The sequence below is a fragment of the Vombatus ursinus genome, unplaced genomic scaffold (assembly GCF_900497805.2).
Source record: "Vombatus ursinus unplaced genomic scaffold, bare-nosed wombat genome assembly UNPS02000749.1, whole genome shotgun sequence".
NCBI lineage: Eukaryota > Metazoa > Chordata > Mammalia > Diprotodontia > Vombatidae > Vombatus > Vombatus ursinus.
In genome coordinates, this window is record NW_020940527.1 from 23,195,725 (window position 1) to 23,217,412 (window position 21,688).

General features: G+C 40.7%; 1 protein-coding gene across 2 annotated transcripts in view; it reads left to right on the forward strand.

The window, feature by feature from the left end:
* The first annotated feature begins 1,881 nt into the window (after positions 1 to 1,881).
* The window catches only part of CPN1 (carboxypeptidase N subunit 1), a 50,384-nt gene continuing 30,577 nt past the window's right edge, over positions 1,882 to 21,688 (forward strand). For both annotated transcript variants that reach the window (XM_027860591.1, XM_027860600.1), the window contains exons 1-2: positions 1,882 to 2,476; positions 19,391 to 19,587. In XM_027860591.1, the coding sequence (XP_027716392.1) occupies positions 2,254 to 2,476; positions 19,391 to 19,587 (420 nt within the window). In that variant the 5' untranslated portion in view covers positions 1,882 to 2,253. The remainder of the gene's footprint in view (positions 2,477 to 19,390; positions 19,588 to 21,688) is intronic.

Here is a 21,688-nt window from a genome sequence, read left to right on the forward strand (position 1 = left end):
ACTAGTTCAGGGTTTAGGAGGCTTCAAGGGAAAGTGTGGGAGAGAACAGGTATTAGTCTGCCTCCCAAACTGAAGGTCTACAGAGCCCTTATGCTGACCTCATTGTTGTTTGCCTATGAAACCTGGACAGTCTATCAGTGGCTCAGGAGAAATGTGAGATGCACAAATTTGGAGACACCTTCATTCCAAATGTTCATATAGACTATTTCTACCCAACCTGTGGTAGAGCCTTCCCAGCTTGTCTGATCAGCCAAAGTTGGACACATGGTACAGGATTTGAACCCATGTTCTATAATTCCAGAGCCATACTCATTCCATCAGTTTCTGCTTTGAAAATGCCTTGTTGCTGCTTCCCACTAGGCATAGTGACCCCTGGACTCCAGAATGACCTCCAGAGACCATCTCCCTCCTCTAGCACCACCCCCAGGAAATCCACTCAGCAGTTAAGCTATCGGGATAGGATTGTCCTATCAGAATGCAAGGTCCCTTATATATTTGAGTCCCTAGTGCCTAGCATAGTACCTGAAACATGGACACTTAATATTAAATTATTAGTTCACTCATTCACTCATTCATCCATCCGTCCATTCACTCTCTGCTTCCTTCTTATGAAGAAAGGCATTTAGTGGTGTATGTTGGGTTACTCCAGCAGTAATTTGCATGTGATTTTTCAGAGCAGTAGACTACTCACTACAACTACTACTGCTACTACTAATATTAACTAGCATTATATAGTGCTTTGAGGTTTGCAAGGCATTTGACATGTTATTTCACTTGCTATAGTATATAGGTAGATTTATTATTTAATTTCTGACTGCCTCAGTTTCTTTAATTATAAAATGGGGATAATAATAGTACCCATCTCCAAGGGTTGTTGGGTGAATCAAATGAGATAATATTTGTAAGGTATTTAGCAAATAATAGGAACTTAATAAATGGTTATTTCCTTCTTCTCTCCTTTCCTCCTTCTTCCTTCCTTCCTTCTTTTCTTCCTTCCCCCCTTATTCTCTCCCTTCCTTCCTCCCTCTTTTCCTTCCCCCCTCCCTCTTTTCCATCCTGCCTCCTTCTTTTTCTTCCTTCCATCATTTCTCTCTCCCTTCCTCCCTCTCTTGCTTCCTTCCCTCCTTTCTCCTCCAAGCTATGTGACCATACACAAGACATGGAATCAGAAAAATTGGATTCAAATCCTGGCTCTGATGTTGAAATTTTTCTCTGACCTTGATCAAGTCATTTAACTTCTCTGAGGCTCTATTTCTTCAACTTCAAACTAAAGATATTGAACTAGCTGCTTGAAGATCATGTTGAACCAGCTGATGGTCAATTAAAGGAAGGAATCATGCTCATCCTGGAGAGAAGACTCAGGGGGACCATGAGAGCTGTGCTAAAGAATTGGGAGGGCTGTTCTATGCAGAAAGGATTGGATTGGTTCTATTTGGTCTTAGAGGGCAGAACAAGGAGCAGTGTGAAAATTAAAGCCATCCAAAAGTGGAATGGGTTGCCCCACCTAGGAGGTCTCCAGGTTAGATGACCATTTGTTGAGTATGTTAGAATAAGGATTCCTTGTGTGTGGTTCGGCCTAGAAGGCCACTGAGATCCCTTCCAATTCTCAAATTACATGATTCTAGGATGTCTAAGTTCCCTTCCAGTCCTAAATTCAAGATCCTGGGAATTTCCTGATGAATTGTTCATCTAGATCATAAAAGAATTTCCCATGCCGGGAGTTCCCCACACCACTGAAATTACAAGCCTGGCTCACCCCCTCACATCCCACGCTTCCCCAAAGAGTAATTTTTAAAAAGTCGTTTTCCTGGGCTATTTTAATACTACTCACTGAAGCTGTAGGGTAGAGTACAGGGCAAATTCCCGCAACCTTCCCCTCCATCCCTCCCTCCACCCCCAGTTTCCAGGAGTCGAAGGGTTATGAGCAGCTCCAAAAGCCTGTTTACACGGCAGTTAATCAATGAACCAGAATCAGCGAAACCATCCAAGTCAGGGAAAATGTCTCTAAAACATTCATTTCCCGGGGCTCTGGAGGGGGAGGAGATATTGTCGGGTTACTCCCAGCTGTCAGTCATCCCAAACCTGAAGTGGGGGAGGGACTAAAAGGCGGGCCTGAGCTCCCCTCCTGCCTTCAGTAGGGCTGGGGCTTCCTCCTGGAGAAGCTGGAGAACACTCACTTGGGTGTCCTTGGATTCGGACGCGAAGTCAGGGCTGGAGAAGAAGGGGTGCCTTTGAAGAAACGGGCCCAGGAATATGTCCGAAGTGCTCCCGGCCCTCTTTCGGCTCCTGGTGCTGTTTGGTGGGGTGGCTTCTGTGACATTTCAACATCATCGTTATGATGATCTCATGCGGACCTTATACAAGGTACACAATGAGTGCCCCCACATCACTAGAGTTTACAGCATCGGGCGCAGCGTCAAAGGAAGACATCTCTATGCCCTGGAATTCAGTGACTTCCCTGGAATGCACGAGCTCTGTGAGTACTGAACATTTATTGTGCATGGTACCGGTTGGGGGAGTTGGCTGGTGTGTTTCCGGGGCAGGAGCCTTGACCAAAATAATACCTCTCTCCCACACATCACTAAGAGCTGAAATTCACTCAGGTACTCCACCCAGGCTAATAATCTAGACCTTTCCCTCCATGCTTTTGCTCATCGACATCTCTCTGTCCTAGTTTTATTTCCTCAGGGCCTAGGTAGTCTTATTCTACTCCAGTTTCTCTGACTTTGCTTAAAAATTTGAGCTGCACTCAGATGTCTTGAGGGGAAATAGTGATAGTACTGGGTTTGGGGGGAGAAGGGATAGTATAGGGGGAGATAACTCTTAGAGGTTCCTGAAGAAAATTGACTTTTTGATGCCTTCCCTGTAAGTTTGAAAACTAACGTTCTTTTCTCTGTACCAATGGACAAGCAGCCTTCAGTTACCCTGAGGTCAAGTAATGATCTAGAAGTCTAAAGGGACACACACAAGCACTGCACCAGTATGGTAGGGTATGGGAGCAGGGGCTAGTGGTGATTGGGCAAATGCTCCCTGTTTCGAGTCGAGCCCCTTGTTTGGGCCATAACTAAAAATGACTTCCAAACTCATACACAATCATTGAACTGGAAGCGGTAGATCATTGCTTCAGTATCCTGATTTTAGATGTGTTATAGTTCATAACAGGAATAGGGGACCTTTTCTCTGTGGGAAGGCTGGGGTGAAGGTGGGGGTAACTAGTACATGTAAAAATGATCCATATACTGGGATGGAGATAGATAGATGGAGAGGGAGAACTAGAAACCGGGCCAAGGAGTGGAAAATAAACAAAGTTGGGGTTGGGGGAAGAGAGATTGAATTAAAAAGGGAGGAAAAGGAGGAAAGCAGAAAGGAAGAGATAGCAGGTAGGGGGAAGGGGAGAAAAAAAGGGGAGTATACAACCACAGATGCGTGAAGATTTTATAGATCTAGCAAAGGAGTGCTTAGGTTTTATAGATATTGACTTCAGGATCTTAAACAGCACCATTTCAGGCGCATCTAGGTGGTGCAGGGGGATAGAGCACTGGCACAGGAATCAGGAGGACCCGAGTTCAAATGCGGTTTCAGACACTAGGCTGTGTGATCTTGGGCAAGTCACTTAACCCTGATTGCCTCAAAGAAAAAAAAAACAAACCAAAATTACTGGAGGTGTCCTTCCGAGGCACATTCTCCAGCCCTCACTGGCAGAGTGGCATAAAGTTCAAGACATGGGCATAGAGGATAAAGTGCAAGGCAAGGTCACTGAAATAGATACTTTCCAATTCTGAGATTCATTGATTTTTGAATTCTCTAATTCAGTGAGCCAACCCCATCTTTGGAATTTCTAAACCTATGACTATAGGTTTTTTTTTTGACCTTTCCAAGCCTCAGTTTTCTCATGTGTAAAATAGGAATAAAATACCTGTAGTGCCTACACCTCCTGGGGTTGTCCTGAAATTCTGATGAGATCGTTTATATATTATTTATCTGTATAAAGATTCTGAAGCACTTAATTCAACTCCTGGCTCCAATGGGTCAGGTGCTTAGAGCTTAGCTTGGCTTTATATCTTCCCTCTCTGGGTTCAAAGAGAATCTAGGAACAATCAGTTTAAGCCCAAAGTCTCTTCTACCCACCATCATTCCTCAGTGGTGGGTGCCCCAGTGTCTTTTAACCAATTAACATCAATTAGCATTTACAAAGGGATAATTACGGAGAATATAGATTAAGAACGGAAGAACAAACATCCCTCCCCCTCCATGCTCTGCCTCTGTCAAATCCTGGTATGGACTCCAGCTCCTGGACTTTCATGTGCTTTGCTATTTCTAATCTTCTGAATCGTACAAAGTCATAGCCATTTCCTTGCGCTTATGGGGCAGAAATATGGGGGAGGGGGAAGGGGGGATTGTAAAAGCCTGAAGTTCCTTTCTCCACCTGGAGGCTTAATGGCATTCCTCTACTAAACACTGCCCTGGAGGAAAGAAAAAATGCCCAGATGATTGAGTTCCCTTTGAATATGCTATGGTTCCACAGCGGGTCGAAAAGGTTCCTCTTCTCCTTCTCTTGGTAAGTGGATTGAAACCAGTCAGAATACTTGGGCTTTCTCTGAATTGGGGAGCAAAGCAATTTCATTATTTGCCCCAGACTCTTTTCTGTAGGCTGGCAACTAAGCGTGAGTCTCCATTGACCATCCATCCATTACACACATTCATTCAACTCTCGCATCTATGTTGATTTTATACATACACACCTTTTAACACTTTTCTGCTTGGACATTCTGCTGTGTCTAACTCAGTGTCTAAAATCAGACACATCATCTTCCTTCCCCCTTCCTTCTCCACACGAAAAAAAAGCCAATTTGTTTAACAATAACACTTTTATTCCAAACCTTTAGCCTTGAAACATTGGATCTAGCTTCTACATCCCTTATTCTTTCGTCTATTATTTTGAATTCAACCTTTATTACTCCTCCAGAATGCCCCTCCTACCCTCTTCCTTCCTACTGCTACCACTCTAGTCCAATCCCCATTGTGTTATTTCCTATTTTACTTTAATCTTTCCACCAGTCCACCATTACCCGATCGACTGGGAGATTTGGAGATGGATGAGACCTTAGAGGTCATCTTGTCTAATTCCCTCATACACTTTTCTGATTACTCCCAGCCAAGCCTCAATTGCTTTAATTTCCTACACACTTGCTGCTGAACTAAGGTCGAGAAAATCACACAGCCCTTCTGATTGGTTGGGTTCTCACTGACGCTAGGCAATCCTGCTATGCCTCCTTTGTCGATCTCTCTGCCCGCGAGCATGCTCATGTCTCCTCCATCCTGAAAAAACCTTCACTTGACCCTTGCATCCCATAGTCCTATAGCTCTTCTTCCCTTTGTAGCTAAACTCCTTGAAAAGGCCACATATACTAGTTGTGTTACCCTGGGCAAGTCACTGAAACCCCAATTGCCTCAAAAAAAAAAAAAAAGAGAGAGAGAGAATGCCATCTATGATGGGTAACTCTACTTTCTCTACTCTTACTGTCTTTTTAACCCCTTTAATCTGGCTTCTGACTTCATTATTCCACTTAAATTTCTCTCCTAAATTACTAATGATTTCTTAGCTGCCAAATCTAATGTCCTTTTTCAATCCACTTTCTCCTTGACCTCTTTGCAGCCTTTGCTACTGTTAATCACCCACCCTCTCATCCTTGATACTCTCTTTTCTTCAGGTTTACAGGACACCACTCTCTCCTGGTTTTCCTCTTACCTATCTGACTGCTCCTTCTCTGTCTCCTTTGCTGGTTCTTCCATATCATGCCCTCTAAAACAGGTATCTTTCAGGGTTCTTTCCTGGGCCATTTTGTCTTTTTGAAATTCACATCTCCAACTGCCTCTCAGACTTCTTGAACTGGATGTCCAGTAGACATCTTAAACTCAATATGTACCAAATGGAGCTCATTATCTTTTCCCCAAATGCTCCTGCTCTTCCTACCTTCCCTACTATTGTACTATCTTCCCAGTCCCCTCAGGCTTCCAACATAGGATACATCTTAGACTTCTTATTGTCTCTCATCTCCCTCTCCTCAACCCAATCTGTTCCCAAGGCCTCTCACTTTCACCTTTGCAGCATCTCTTAAATATGCACCCTTCTCTCCTCTTGATACTGCTACCCTACTAGTTCAGGATTTTAGTCACCTCTTGCCTGAATTATATTGTAATAGCCTTTTGCTGAGTCTGCTTGCCTCAAGTCTCTCCCTACTCTGGTCCATCTTCCATTCAGCCACCAAAGTGAGTTTCCTAAAGTGAAGTTCCAATCATGTCACCCCTCTACTCAATAAATTCTAGTGGCTCCCTATTGCCTCTAGGAGCAAATACAAAATGCTCTGTTTGGCACTCAAAACCCTTCATAATCTAGCCCCTTCCTACCTTTACAGTTCTCTTACACCTTAATCTCTAACACACACCCTTCAGTTTAGTGATACTGGCCTCTGTCTCTATACTGCAGGCATTTTCTTTGGCTATCCTCCATGCCTGGAACACTCACTCCCTCCTTTGGTCAGACTACTGACTTCCCTGGCTTCCTTAAAGTTCCAACTAAAACACCACTTCCTTCAAAAAGCCTTCCCCAACCCCTCTTAATTCTTATGCCTTCCCTCTGTTAATCATTTCTAGTGTGTTGGGCCAAGAAGAGATGAGCTGGAAGGCAGCTCTTAGATATTATAGTCTGCCTCATGATTTTACTAATTCAACAGAGGCCAAGTGACTTACTCAAGGTTACAAAGGTATAGAGAGAAATGTAATGGTCATTTCTCAAATAAGTAGAAAAGTGAGTCAAATTTGTAAGGATACAAGTCATTTCCCAACTGATAAATGGTTACAGGATATAAACAGGTAGTTTTCAGATGAAAGCTATCTATATTCACATGAAAAATGCTCTAAATCACTATTGATTAGAGAAATGCGAATTAAAACAACTCTTGAGGTACCACCTCAAACCTATCAAATTGGCTAATATGATGAAAAAGGAAAATGACAAATGTTGGAGGGAATATGGAAAAATTGGGACACTAATGCACTGTTGGAGTTGTGAAGTGATCCAACCATTCTGGATAACAATTTGGAATTATGCAAGAAAAGAGAAAAAGACCCATTTGTACAAAAATATGTATAGCCGTTTTTGTGGGGACAAAGAATTAGAATTTGTGGGGATGCCCATCAATTGGGGAATGGCTGAACAAATTGTGGTGTATGATTGTGATATAATACTTTTGAGCTATAAGAAATGACACATGATTTCAGAAAAAACCTGGGAAGACATATGAACTGATAACTGATGCAAAGTGAAGAGAGCAGAACCAGGAGAACATTGTTCACAGTAACAGCAACATTGTATGATGAATTGTGAATGAATTAGCTATTCTCAGCAATACAGTGATCTAAGACAATTCCAAAGGGCTTAGGATGAAAAATATTGTCTGCCTCCAGAGAAAGAACTGATGGAGTCTGAGTGCAAATTGAAGCATACTATTTTTACTTTCTTTATTTTTCTTGGTTTTTTTGGGGGGGGGGATCCTATGTTTGATTTTCAAACATAGCTAATGTGGAAATATGTTTTGTATGACTTGCATATGTATAATCTATATCGAATAGCTTGCCTTTTCAAGGAGGTGGGAGGTAAGGGAAGGAGAGAATTTGGAAATCAATTTTTAAGAAATATTTTTAAGCTTTTATTTAATATTTTATTTTTCCCTAGTTACATGTGAAAACAATTTTTAACATTTGTTTTTAAAACTTTTGAGTTCTAAATTCTCTCCCTTCTTCCCTCCCCATCCCATGTCATTGAGAAGGCAATTAGATAAAGGTTATACATGTGTAGTCATGCAAAACATATCCATAATAGTCATGTTGTAAAAGAAAACAGACAAAAAAAACCTCAAGAAAAATAAAGTAAAAAAAAAAGTATACTTTAATTTGTATTCAGCCACCATCAGTTCTTTTTCTGAGAATAGATAGCATTCTTCATCATAAGTCCTTTAGAGTTGGATCATTGTACTGCTGAGAATAGCTAAGTCATTCACAGCTGATCGTCTTACCATATTGCTGCTACTTTGTACATAGTACGTTTCACTTTAGGCCCATGCAAGTTTTTCCAGGTTTTTCTGAGAGCATCTTGCTCATCATTTCTTATCGTACAATAGTATTCCATCATAATCACATACCACAACTTGTTCATCCATTTCCCAATTGATGGGCTTCCCCTCAACTTCTCATTTTTCATCCCTGGAAAAAAGCTGCTATAAATATTTTTATACATATAGGTCTTTTCCCTCTTTGTTGTTTTTTTTTTTAATTTCTTGGGATACAGACTTAGTGGTAGTATTGCTAGGTCAAAGGGTGTGCATGGTTTTATAGCCCTTTAAGTTAAAAAAAGAAATGTAACGATCTTTCTAAGGATCAACAGGATTAATAATCAGTCGACCAGAGAAGAATTCCAAAGAGAGAAATGGGAAAAGGTCAGGGTAGGGGGTAGAGGGAAGTCTCTCCAACCTGTCGGGAGGTAGTAGGCTGATACTACTCTCCAATTTAGGGACCACATTTCCTAACAATTATCTAGTCAATTTCCCTACTTCCCCCATTGTCCACATACTGGCCCCTCTGGCTTCCTTCTAGACTCAACTCAGACCCTTTTTTGTGTCTGAAGACTTTCCTGGTTCTCTTTCTCACTCCAGTGCCTTTCCCTGTCAGATTACTTTCAACAATACCAGTAGTTTGTAGAGTTTTTTTGCTTGTCTCCTCATTAGATTGGGAGCTCCTTGAGGGCAGGGACTTTTTTTTTCTTCTTTTTGAGTCTATAACACTTAGCTCAGCACCTAGCACATAGTAAGCATTTAATAAATGCTTGGTGACTGACTGACTGTCTATTCCCTTACTTTTTTCAATTCTTTGTATAAACAACATTTTTTTAAATTTGATTTCCACTAGGCCTAAAGGGCTAGCTTGGGCACATGGTGTATTCCCTGTCTATATTTATTTATCCACACACCTGTCATCAACCTGATTAGATGTAAGCTCCTAGAAGGCAGAGACTGCTTCGGTTTTGTCTTTGTATTCCCAGTGGACTACTTAGTCCTTGTTTGTTGGATGAATGAATGAACTAAGAAAATGAAGCTAATAGTATTCATTTGTTGTTATACCACGGAACTCTTAACTACTTTCTTGTCAAGGTATTCCAACTGAATAAGTAGGAATTTTATCCACTCAATAATAATAATTGCTTTCAGGTATGTAGCACTTCATGGTTTGCAAAAGGTTTTCTTCACAATGACCTTGTGAGGTGAGTAGCCCAGGAATAATTGTTCCTATTTTACAGATTAGAAGACTGAGGTTCAGAGATTTGAGGTCCCACAGTAAGTGGCATAGTGGTGACATAAACCAAGGACATATGACTTCAAATCTTGTGCTATTTCCACTGCTTATCCCCTGTCTCTCTAAGGCAAATCTCAAGTTGCAGAACAGTTTCCAAGCTACATTAGGAGGGGAAGTTTCCTCATTGGGATTTGCCTAAACTAATGAAATCACCTGTCCAGAAAAAAGAGTAGTTGCTTGCTTCCTTAATCAATCAGTCAATAAGCTTTTATTACATACCTGCTATGGACCAGGCACTGTGCTAAGTGCTGTAGATACAAAAAAGGAGCAAAAGATAGTCCCTGCCCTCAAGAAACTCAGGGGAGACAAACAAATATGTACACATAAGCTATATACAGGATAAATAGGAAATAAGTAAGAGAGGGAAGGCTCTGGAAATAAGAGGGATTGGTTAAAGTTTCCTGTAGGAGATGGGATATTTAGCCAGGAGGCGGAGATGAGAGGAGAGAGCATTCCAGGCATGAGAGACAGCCAGTGAAAATGCCCTGAGTCCAGAGGAAAGAGTATTTTGTTCAAAGGATATCAAGGAAGAGCTGTTAGTGCATTGAATATGAAAGCATAGGGGAGTAAGGTGTGAGGAAATTAGAAGTGGGGTGGTGGGATGGGGCTAGGTTATGGAGGGCTTTTGAGTGTAAAACAGGATTGTGCATATTAGTATACTTTAGGATCCTAATGACAGTTTCTCAAATATTATTTTATTTTTTTCCAATTACATGTAAAGAAAATTTTCAACATTCACTTTCCCTTCCTCATGTATTGGAATACTTTATTTAATGTTTGAACTACAATCTTATCTAATGTACGTCTAAAATAACTTGCAATTTCACATTACTTTTGATGTTGATCAGTTTTAAGGACAGAATCAACTTGCCTCATTTTAACCACTCAAAAAGTATTCATGTAGTACATAGGCTATGTCTTACCCTAATGCAAAGTGCTATTGTTTATTATGGAAGAAGAACATTCACTTTTACAAGATTTTGAGTTCCAAACTTTTTTCTCCCTCCCTCCCTCTTGCCCAAGATGGCAAGCAATCTGATATGATACAATCATATTAAACACATTTCCACATCCTAATGATAGTTTTAAAGAAACTTAAATACTTGAAGGGAAGCTAGGTGGTTCAGTGGATAGAGTGCCTGGCCTGTAGTTGAGGACTCTTCCTGAGTTCAAATCCAGCCTCATACACTTACTAGCTGTGTGACCCTGGGTAAGTCACTTAACCCTGTTTGCCTCAATTTCCTTATCTGTCAAATGAACTGGAGAAGGAAATGGCAAACCACTTCAGTATCTTTGCCAAGAAAACACCAAATGGGGTCAGCAAGACTGAGATATGACTGAAGATATTTGACTTTACTGAGATTTTTGCTCCTTTCTAATATACAGTTTTATTTAAATATCATTTTTTTACTCCAATTTTTTTAGCCCAGAGATGTAGTCTGTAGTTAACTTGGCAAACTGTCTTCTGTACTCATACTATCAGGAAGGCAACTCTTAGTTGGCCTCCTTCCTACTTTCCATTTTCTCTCCTTCCCAATCTGGCCTTCACATCAATGCTTATGTAATCTTTCTAATTCTTTGCTCTGATTACATTACTCTACTGTGACTTTCCTAGGCTCTCCAATCCTCACTGAAGAGAGAAAAAACTCCTTAGCCAAGCATTCAAAACCTACAAACTGGTTCCAAGCAGTTTCCCAAACTTATTGTACACTATTCCTCATATCTTCTATATTCTAGTCAAATTTATCATGTTCCAACTCCTATTTTTTCTTCTGTCTCTGTGCCATTGCTCATTCCCTATACCTTGTTTCCCTAGCACCCCTTGCACTCTTGCCACTGATATTCAAGGCAATGAACTAAGAAACTTATATAGGCATTGATGTGAAGAAAATTCCTCCATTTATGAGAATTTCATTTACCAAGGTGAGCCAGATCAGCCTTGCCAAGATATTAGGAGACCCCTGTTTTCCAGAGCTAAGGCCCAGCAAGCAAGCTGTTCGCTGAGCTTGGCACAGCAAAAATTCTATTGCTTTGACCAGCACCAGGTGTGCTCCAAGCTTGGACAAGCACCTGCTGTATCCATGTTTGAGTCATGAAGCTTTCTATGAATCAAATTTGTCCAATTATTGTTGTTACCCCTCATTGTCAGGGCTACAGTTCACTGCATAGCCACTAGTGTAAGTATTGAGATCTCCCCACACTGCCTCAGGTCCCCCCACTAGGGGTGGGGATACAGCACATGTATCTAATCTGCCTCCTTGCTTGTAAGCTGTTTCCCTCACTTTGAAATTAAACTTCTGTTTGATTCCTGAGTCTCCTGTCTCTAGCCTGCCCTGTTTGACTCTGGCCATCCACAGATTAGAGGCTGGTTTGGTTCATGTGACATTAACTGGTGTCAGAAGTGGGACTAGACCCAGAACCAGGCCATTAGATTCTCCTGTACCAGTAGAAAAGAACTAGGCACCACTGGAAATTTCTCCAGAGTCCAACACCCCTTCTCCCCTCTTGTGAGACCTCCACCTTTCTTCCTGCTCCAATGCCTGAGCTGGAGCCTTGGTCAAGCTTGTCATCCTTTGTGAGGAAAACTCTGGGGCTCTCTGGTGACACAGTTTCTCCTGGATCACTCTGGTAAGGATATCCTTTCTTAAACTGCACACCGCTATTAGTTGGTCCCTCTTCAAGCTTCTGTTGTTTCTTAAACTATATGTCTCTGCAATTGTGTGCTCGGCTACAGACTGTAACTGCTCACTTTGTTCTGTTTCCTTCTGTCTTGTAATTTTGTCTGTGTTTCTGTCTTTGTGAAATGTCAAATGTCTGTGTCATATTTGTATTTTTTGCAGATTCTGTTATCTTGAAAGATTTAAAATGCAGTCAGAAAAACTTCTAAGGACTGTAGCCAAAAAGTTTAGAGTACTTTAGAAAGATTAATGAACATTCACATTTGAAGCAACTGTCCCAGTAAGTAGGACTAACTCTCACTTTAGGCTTTCCAAAGGAGATTAGGTTACATGAAAAAAGAAAAAGAAAAAAACTGCAAGACACTTTTGTCCCCTTGTCATTTCAGCTTTGGCTATGTTGGAATTACAGAAATAAAGTCAGATAATCAAAGTTTGTGAAACTACTAAAAACAACTTAGCAGATTGAGTTTGAAGATTAATCATTTTAATGAGACTTTGAGGTAATTCCAGGAACTCACTCCCTTCTGAAATATCTTAGTAAATTTTGAGGTACCACTCTGTAGAATTTGTTTTAAGGAAAAATAAGGATTACATTTTATAAAAGTTATTAGTATATTACATTTCCCTCTTTGATTTATATCATTTAAAGTCATATCCACATCCTTCCTTCCCTCCTTTCTTCCCTTCCTCCCTCCCTCCCTCCATTCCTTCCATCCTTCCTTCCTCTTTCCCTCCCTCCCCTCTTCCTTCCATATCTTTAGGCAAATGGTCTTTACAGAGAGACCAAAATCATTTGAAGAAATTCTTGATTCTTGGTCTTGGCAGGCCACATGTGGATGTAAATCATTTGAAGCTAACTTTATAACTTGTCATTAAGCATTTGGCTCTAGAATACATTCTGTAAACTGGACAGAAAATAGAGTAATGAGATATCAGAAAGATAGATGGTCAAAACTTGTTGAAATTTGGTATGAGAGGTTCCAGTAAGCAGAGTCCAAAGTTTCTCTTGACTTCCTAAAAAAATAGCCAAGCCACAGACATGTTAACATAAAACACAAAGGCTGAACTGGCTCTTTAAAAAAAAGGGGGACTTACTAGTTGTGTGACCCTGGGCAAGTCACTTAACCCCAACTGCCTAAAATAAAAATAAAAATAAAAATAATTTAAAAAGGCGCGGGGGGGGGGAATGCAGCTGGGTGGCACAGTGGATAGAGCACAAGCCCTGGATTCGGGGGGACCTGAGTTGAAATCCAGCCTCAGACACATAACATTTATCAACTGTGTGACCCTGGTCAAGTCACTTAACCCCATTCAAGTCACTTAACCCCATTGCCTAACCAAAAAAAAAAAGGGAATGGATGAGGAGTTTCATTGAGACAATTGGCTAAAGTGACAGTTGCTGGATGACCATTTATAGGAGATAATGTTGAAGAGATTCTTGGTTAGGTGTGTGTGTTGTACTAGACAGCATCTGAGGTCCTTCTGAACTCTGAGGTTTTATGATTCTCTGGTGACCCAATACAAGGAGAAAGAAGAAGGAAAGAGGAGGACCTAGGATTTATATAGTGCTTACTATGTGCCAGACACTGTGCTAACACTTGACAAATATCCCTTTTAGTCTTCAGAACAGCCCTGGTACTGAAGAAAATGAATATTATGAAGAAAATACCTAATATTAATATTATGTATTATTTGATAATTAGTATTTCTCTGTAATCCATCCTTTCCCCAAATTTTGTCAAAACCCCATCTCTTAACCTAGCTGGAGACCACTTCCAGTCCAAATGTGAGGAATATGATTACTCTTATCTCCCAGGAGCATCAGCTTGTATACCAGTTTAAAGTGGGACCTTGGCTTTGTTTACAATTAAATAAAGAACCGGCTTGGGCTAGGCCCCTTTCCAGGGGCTGTAAAGTTAGGAGTGATTTGGTCTCCAAGGGGAAGGCTTACCGGAGAGATCCTGATTGGGCTGGTTTTGCTTTATAGTCAAGATTACTAGAGGCAGTTGAAGGCCATCAAGCAAGTAACATTCTTTAATTGCCAGAGAGAAGCGTAATCATCTGGATCTGGATTTTCTTACCTTTATCAGGGGAGGTCTAAATGAAGTACTGTCAGGCCAATCAGAAAAAAGATACACCCAGGTTTAAAATACCCTGTCAGGCCTCACTTGGCATCTTTGGTGAGAGAGACAGACTGACAGACAGACAGAGACAGAGAGAGGGAGGGGAGGAGAGAGAGAGAGAGAGACTCAATTTCTTGTTTACTACAAGTCTAACCAATAAATTGATCATGCTCAGCTGTTATTAAAATGATATCTTGCCCCAAGAAAACCATCTCAGCATCATTTTTACTCACTACAGTACTATTAGAGGAAACAGAGGCCAACAAGGGTTGAGTGACTTGCCTGTGACTAGTAAGAGTCTGAGGCTGGATTTGAACCAGAGTCTGCCTGAATCCAGGCCCAGCATTTTATTCTTTGCTCCACCAAACTGCTAAGGGTGTTGGAGTTTGACCCAAGAAGGCTAGAATTCAAATCTTGCCTCAGATACTTTGTAGTTGTGTGACCCTGTGTTGTGGTTTGGGGTACTGGGAACCTTGAAATGCAAGGGTACAAGGGGGTCTGCCTGGAAAGAATTCAACCAACTCAAGCCTTCTTTCAGTCAAAGTAGTGAGGTTTATTGTAACACCAGTATGGTGGGCAGATTCCTAGTAAATCTGCAGCTTAATGGGGGTGACAATTATACTTTTATACAAAAAAAGGGGAAAAGAGTCAGTGAAAAGATTTTGATGGGATTAAGGAGTGGTTAATAGTCTGGAGTGGGACAAGAGCTATAATGAAAGGAACATTAAGTAAGTTAATTAGGTGATCTAGGTGGGCTGGGGTGGGCTAGTTGCCTTGGGGGAGGCCAGTGATCTGGAGTGCTGAAATGTATGGGAAAATTCAGGGACTGGCTTGCTTGCAGAGACAGTCTTTTCCTTTAGGGGTCCAGGTCCCATAACTCCATTACCTGGATGAATCATTTAATTACTCTTTGCCTCAGTTTTTTCATCTGTAAAATGGCTGAAATTTGTGGGAGAGAGCATAGGGAAAATGGAGGGCCAGGACCAAGTTTTGAAGGATATCTATAGTTAGGAGACAAGTGGTAGATGTTGACCGAGCAAAAAAGACTGAGAAGGGATCTCTTCAGATGGGGCAGAAGAAAAAACAGGAGAGAAGTATCATAGAAACCAAAGGCAGAGAGATTAACTATGAGGAGGCAGTGGTTAACAGTGTCAAATGTTTCAGGAAGGTCAAAAAGATAAGATAGCCTTGGTAACTTGGGGAAGAGAATGATTTCTGGTGGGGTTATTAAAAGCCAAGCAACAGGAGACTAAAATGTGATTGGATTGTGAGGAGGGAGAGACAGCCACTGTAGAAAGTGATCTTAAGAGTAACTGAGTATGGAAAAGAAAAAAGAGATTAGTCTGAGGGACTGATAGAATAAAAATGAAGGTTGGAAAAGTTTAAGCATGTTTGTAGGCAAAGGATTGATAAAGGTCAAAGAAGATAGAGCAAATGATGGATGAAGCACGTTCCTGGAGCAGGATAGGGAGGAGGAAAGCAAGAACACAAGGAGGGGGTGGTCCTCAGCAAGGATGATGCCCTCCCTCTTGTTTGGGACTGAAACAAATGAGGAAAGGACTGGCTGGTGAAAATTTAGGAAGATTTTGAGATGAAGAGCCTTCATTTTCTTTTGATGGGAGTAGAGATGGGAACGGAACTAATTTTCTGGCGCTCTTGAAAAGACAATGTTTGCTACATCCCATTTGGGGAGGGCTATAGAAATGGTCAGGGAAAAATGAAAGGATTTAATGAAAAGTACTGAGGATCCTATAGAAGTTAAGTAGCAGTAATTTTATGATAGGCTCAGTCCAAGCAGCTGCCACTTTCTTCTGCTCAGCTTTTAGCGTCCCAGATGTAGGAACAAAGAAGGTAGATGGTGGGTGTTGAATAGGGATGAATAGCAAGAGGGCAAGGGAGTAAAGGCTTTAAAGATAAAGATGGGGAATGGGGTATTTTACCAAACTCTTCAACCATAAGGGAAGAAACTAGAGCCACAGCGTGGGTGATGTGAGTGGTCAAATTCTTTCAAGGTGGACCCGTGTAGCAGCAGGAGTATCAAACATGTGACCTGCAATACTCTTGAGTATTGGCCCAAACCAGATTAAAATGTAAGTGGGAAATATATAACAAAATAAATAAAGATATACTAGAAAGTAAATCATATTAATATGCGATTTTCTGAATCAATATATGGCCAGTAGGGAGTCTTGTGTGTGGTTTAGTAGTCTCGAGGTCACACGTGGCCTCAAGACCAAAGGTTCCCCACCCCTGCTTTAGCCTCTTCTATTTCTAATTGAGTTTGACCCACTGCACTAGAAAACCTGGAGTAATCAAATTACAGTTACAGGGAGATCTACGCTTATTTGATGCTGCTGTTTACCCAACTGGGATTTGTATGCTCTTTTATGGGCAGGTAGGTGGTGTAGTGGGTAGAGTGCTGGGCCTGGAGTCAGGAAAACCTGAGTTCAAATCCTTCCTCTGGCACCTAGTAGCTGTATGACCTTGGGCTAGTCACTTACTTCTATTTGCTTCAGTTTCCTCATCTGTAAAAAATGAGAAGGAAATAGCAAACCACTCCAGTATCTTTGCTAAGAAAACCCCAAACAGGGTCCTGACATGACTGAACAACATGCTTTTTTTTATTTCTTCATATTACTATCTATTTGAGATTGTAGTCTCCAGTAAAGCAAAAACTATGTGTATTTCCCTAATTTTTAAAACTCCTAGCACAAATCAATGAACGTCTTTGTGCTTAATAAAAACAATTTTTTTAAATTGATCTTTTCCCTCTCTGCTGTGAATGATACTCCCTACTCAAAACCAAGAAAAACAGATCACTGTCCCTACCATAATAAGAACAGGTTCAGGGGTATTTAAGCATTCAAAGCAGGTTTTGTTTTGTTTTTTTTCCAAAAAGAAAAAAACATATCCAGACATTAGAGCAAAAGTAGTGATGACAGGGACCCAGCAATGAATAAAACAGCCTTAGGTTAGGTCTGGCTTCAGTGTTATTTCTATAGTTAAAGATTGTTATGCTACCCTGTGTAGGCAGACAGCTTTGCAGTCAGTAATGTTTACAATTCAGTGGTGCTCTTTGTTGGAGAATGAACACACCAGCCAGTGATCAGAGAAGAGTTTTAATGGGTATGGAGGGAAGAGAGGAGAAAGAAATAGACAAGGAGATTCTGTTGCCACTGACACCATCTCTAGTTCTTGACTTGCTGACAGCAGTTTCTACCTATCTGACTATTTCTGGTCAACTCAGTTGGTTTTTGGCACAGATACAGCGTGGGTTCAGCGGATGGAGGAGATATAATCTGTGTCTAGAAGCTACAAGGTGTGTCCACAGATGAGCTCAGAGCAGCAGGACATCCTGGTTGTATTTAAGCTTGTTACTCTGATTTCTGGCAAAATTTCTTTCTTTCTTTCTTTCTTTCTTTCTTTCTTTCTTTCTTTCTTTCTTTCTTTCTTTCTTTCTTTCTTTCTTTCTTTCTTTCTTTCTCTCTCTGTTTCTCTCTCTGTTTCTCTGTCTCTCTCTTCCTTCCTTCCTTTTCTTTCTTTTTTTTTTGTAAAATGGGAGCTTCTTCAGGAAAGTGGCAGTTAACTATTTTATCTTTGTATCCACCAATATCTTACACACAGTAGGTGCTTAATAAATGCTTTTTGGACTAGATTTGATTCACTTTACTTTAAAAAAGCAGTAGTAGGTAGGTTCTTCTGGCTGCTCAGTTAATTACAATAACAGTAACAGGTAGCATTTATATATCAATTTGAAGTCTGCAAAGCACTTCACAAATAATCTCATTTGGTCCTCACAGCAACCCTGGGAGTTATGTGCTGTTATCATACCCACTTTGCAGGTGATGAAGCTGAGGTAGAGAAAGCCATCAACGTTTATTTCTTTGGGCACTAAACCTGGCTAAAGTGAAGCTTCATCAAATAGGGAAGTAGAGTCAAATAATAGGTGGATAAGTGAAGAATGAAGAGACCCAGGTTCTAATCCTGGCTCTGCTATGGAAACTCACTATGCAACTTTAGGTATGTCACTTCACTGCTAGGGACCTGTTTTCCTTCTCGTTTGTTTAAGGATTTGCACCAGCAGAGAAGTTTTTAACATCGGGGTGGGGGGGGTGGGAGTGGGGATGGAATCCTTTGGCAGTCTGGGGAAGCTTCTGGGCTTCTTCTCAAAATAATGGTTTGTGGCCAACATTCATAATTGAAGGAAGTACTAAATTTCAGTGACAAGTTGCCCACCAAAGTTCACAAAACCCCCTCAAATCTATCTAGGGACCTCCTTAGAGGTTAAGAACATGTGTATTAGATGGTCTCAATTTAAAGATGTCATAAATTCTAAAGCCCCTCCTTCACATCCTGTGACTGGCAATAAGCCTGCCCTGATAGAAAGGGGAGAGTAAATGGCCAGAAGTATTGGGAAAAGTTAAGCTTCTAATGACATGGTTAACAACAACTATAGTTTTAGTGAAACTTGGGAATTTTAGAGTGCATATTGGGGATTGATCCTCTCTCTATTCTTAGAGCTCTATTTTAGTGTTAAAAGTCTTTGATTATTGGCACAAAGTGAAAAAATCAGAAAAGAAAGGATTCCAAATGAATAAAATGCCATGATTTGATTTGATTTGAATTTTTCAAATAGAGCAAGAGTCAATATAGCATAGTGGGTGGCATGCTAGATTTATAAAGAGAAAATCTAGGTGAGAAACTCACCCTCCCCTCTTGGAGCCTCAGGTAATCTTTAAAGATATAAGCTAGAGATGGGGGGCCAGAAGGGAACTTAAAGACTGTTTAATCCCCCATTTTTCAAATGAGGAAACTGAGGCCCCAAGAGGTTAAATGATTTGTTCACACAAATAGAATCATAGTATCATTTTGAGCTGGAAGTCACCTTAAAGGTCATTTGGTCCAAATCTTCATTTTACAGATGAGGAAACTGTGGCGCAGACAGATGAAGTGACTTATCCAAAGTCACTCAGAAGGTAAATGGCAGTCCTGGGGTTTTGACCTCTAATCTGCCTCCAAAGACAGAATTCCTTCTTCTGTGACCTACCTGTTGAAAAATAAACAAACAAACCAAACTACTTTCATAAGCTTGAATGTTTATCCAGGTAGATCCCATGTCAACTCCACCTCATTTCTTCCTTTCTTGGCTTTAAGAGTAATATAGTTTTGTTACAATTATAGTGGAGCCAGAATTTAAGTATGTTGGAAACATGCATGGGAATGAAGTTCTGGGGAGAGAACTGCTGATCCAACTTTGCGAGTTCCTGTGTGAAGAGTACCGCCAGAGGAATGAACGCATTGTCCGGCTGATTCACAACACAAGGATTCACATCCTGCCTTCCATGAACCCTGATGGTTATGAAGTAGCTGCAGACCAGGTACTGGGGCTTGATGATAACTGGCATTTATTTATATAGTGCCTGTTACTTTTTAAAGGGTTTTTTGTTTGTTTGTTTGTTTGTTTGTTTTCTTAAGCTCTGCGAAGTGCTTTGCAAATATCTCATTTTTATCTTCATAATAGCCCTGGGAGATACGGGCTAGTATCCCCATTTTATAGATGATGGCATTGAGGCCCACAAAGGATAACTGGTTTGACCGAGGTCACACAAGAGTAAGTGACTGGGGCTTTAAACTCAGGTTTTCTTTCTGACTTTCTTTCTTTCTTTCTTAATAACTAATTAATTAATTTTTAGTTTTCAACAAGATTTTGAGTTTTAAATTTTTTCCCTCTCCCTCCTCTCTCTACGCCCTACCCCCAATGGCATCAAATCTGATATAGGCTCTACTTATACATTCATATTAGGCATATTTCCCCATTAGCCATGATGTAAAGAAGAATTAGAGCTAATGGAAGGAACCACGAGAGTGAAGCAATAAAACAAAACAGCAAAGGAAAACGAGAGCCAATAGTATGCTTCGATCTGCATTGAGACTCCATAGTTCTTTCTCTGGGTGTGGACAGCATTTTCCATTGTGAGTCTTTTAGAATTGTCTTAGATTCTTGCATTGCTGTGAAGAGCCAAGTCTATCAAAGTCAGTTATCCTACAGTGTGGCTATTACTGTGTACAATATTCTCCTGGTTCTTCTCATTTCACTCAGCATCAATTCATATAAGTCTTTCCAAGTTTTTCTGAAGTCCTTCTGCTCATCATTTCTTATAGCACAATAGTATTCCATTACATTCATATACCACAGCTTGTTCAGTCATTCCCCAATTGATGGGCATCCCCTCAATTTCCAATTCTTTGCCACCACAAGAGAGCTGCTATAAATATTTTTGTACATGTGGGTCCTTTTCCCTTTTTTATGATCTCTTTGGGATATAGACATAGAAGTAGTATTACTGGGTCAAAGGTATGCACAATTTTATAGCCCTTTGGGCATAGTTTCAAATTGCTCTCCAAAATGATTGGATCAATTCACAACTCCACCACAATGCAAAATGTTCCAATTTTCCCACATCTCCTCCAACATTTATCATTGTCCTGTTTTGTCATGTTAGCCAATCTGATAGGTGTGATGTACCTCAGAGTTGTTTTGATTTGCATTTCTCTAATCAATAATGATTTAGAGTATTTTTTCATATGACTATAGATAGCTTTAGTTTCTTCCTCTGAAAACTGCCTGTTCATATCCTTTGACCACTTATCAATTGAGGAATGATTTGTATTCTTATAACTATGACTCAGTTCTCTATATATTTTAGGAATAAGGCCTTTATCAGAGACATTGGTTGTAAAAATTCTTTCCCAGTTTTCTGCTTCCCTCCTAATCTTGGATGCATTGACTTGGTGCAATAAAGATTTGTGAAACTCAGATTTTCTTAATGGGACTTTAAACTCAGGTTTTCTTGACTCTGGGTCCCATGCTCTATCCACTACACCACGCAGGTTCCCGAAAATTTCTTTCCTGAAGTTAACTGGTATAGCACACCTCCCAACCTCCGTGTCTGGTTTGGACTGAGATACTCATCAACAACCTTCACTCCAACCCCTATTCCATATACATGCTATTAGATTATGAACTCCTTGAGGGCAGGAACTGTCTTTTACCTCCTTTTGTATCCCCAGTGCTTAGCACAGTGCCTGGCACATAGTAGGTGCCTAATGAATAAATGTTTATTGATTGATAGGGATCTGAGACAGCCAGGATGGTGTAGAGCCTTGAATTCGTGAGGCATGAATATTGCTGAGAGGACATGAAGGCTGTCTTCAAGTATCTGCAGGGCTGTCATCTAGAGGAGGAGGATCAGACATATTCTCTTTGGTCCCAGAGGGGAGAACCAAGAAGAATGGGTAGAAGGAGCAAAGAAGGCAGTTTAGGCTTGGATGTCTGGAAAAACCTTCCTAACAATTAGAGCTGTCCAGGAGGGGATGATGGGCTTGGCTTGAGAGGTGTTGGCTTCTCCTTCCTTGGAGGTCTTCCAAGAAGAGACTGGACAACTTGAATGTATTTTAGTGAGGATTCCTTTCATGTAC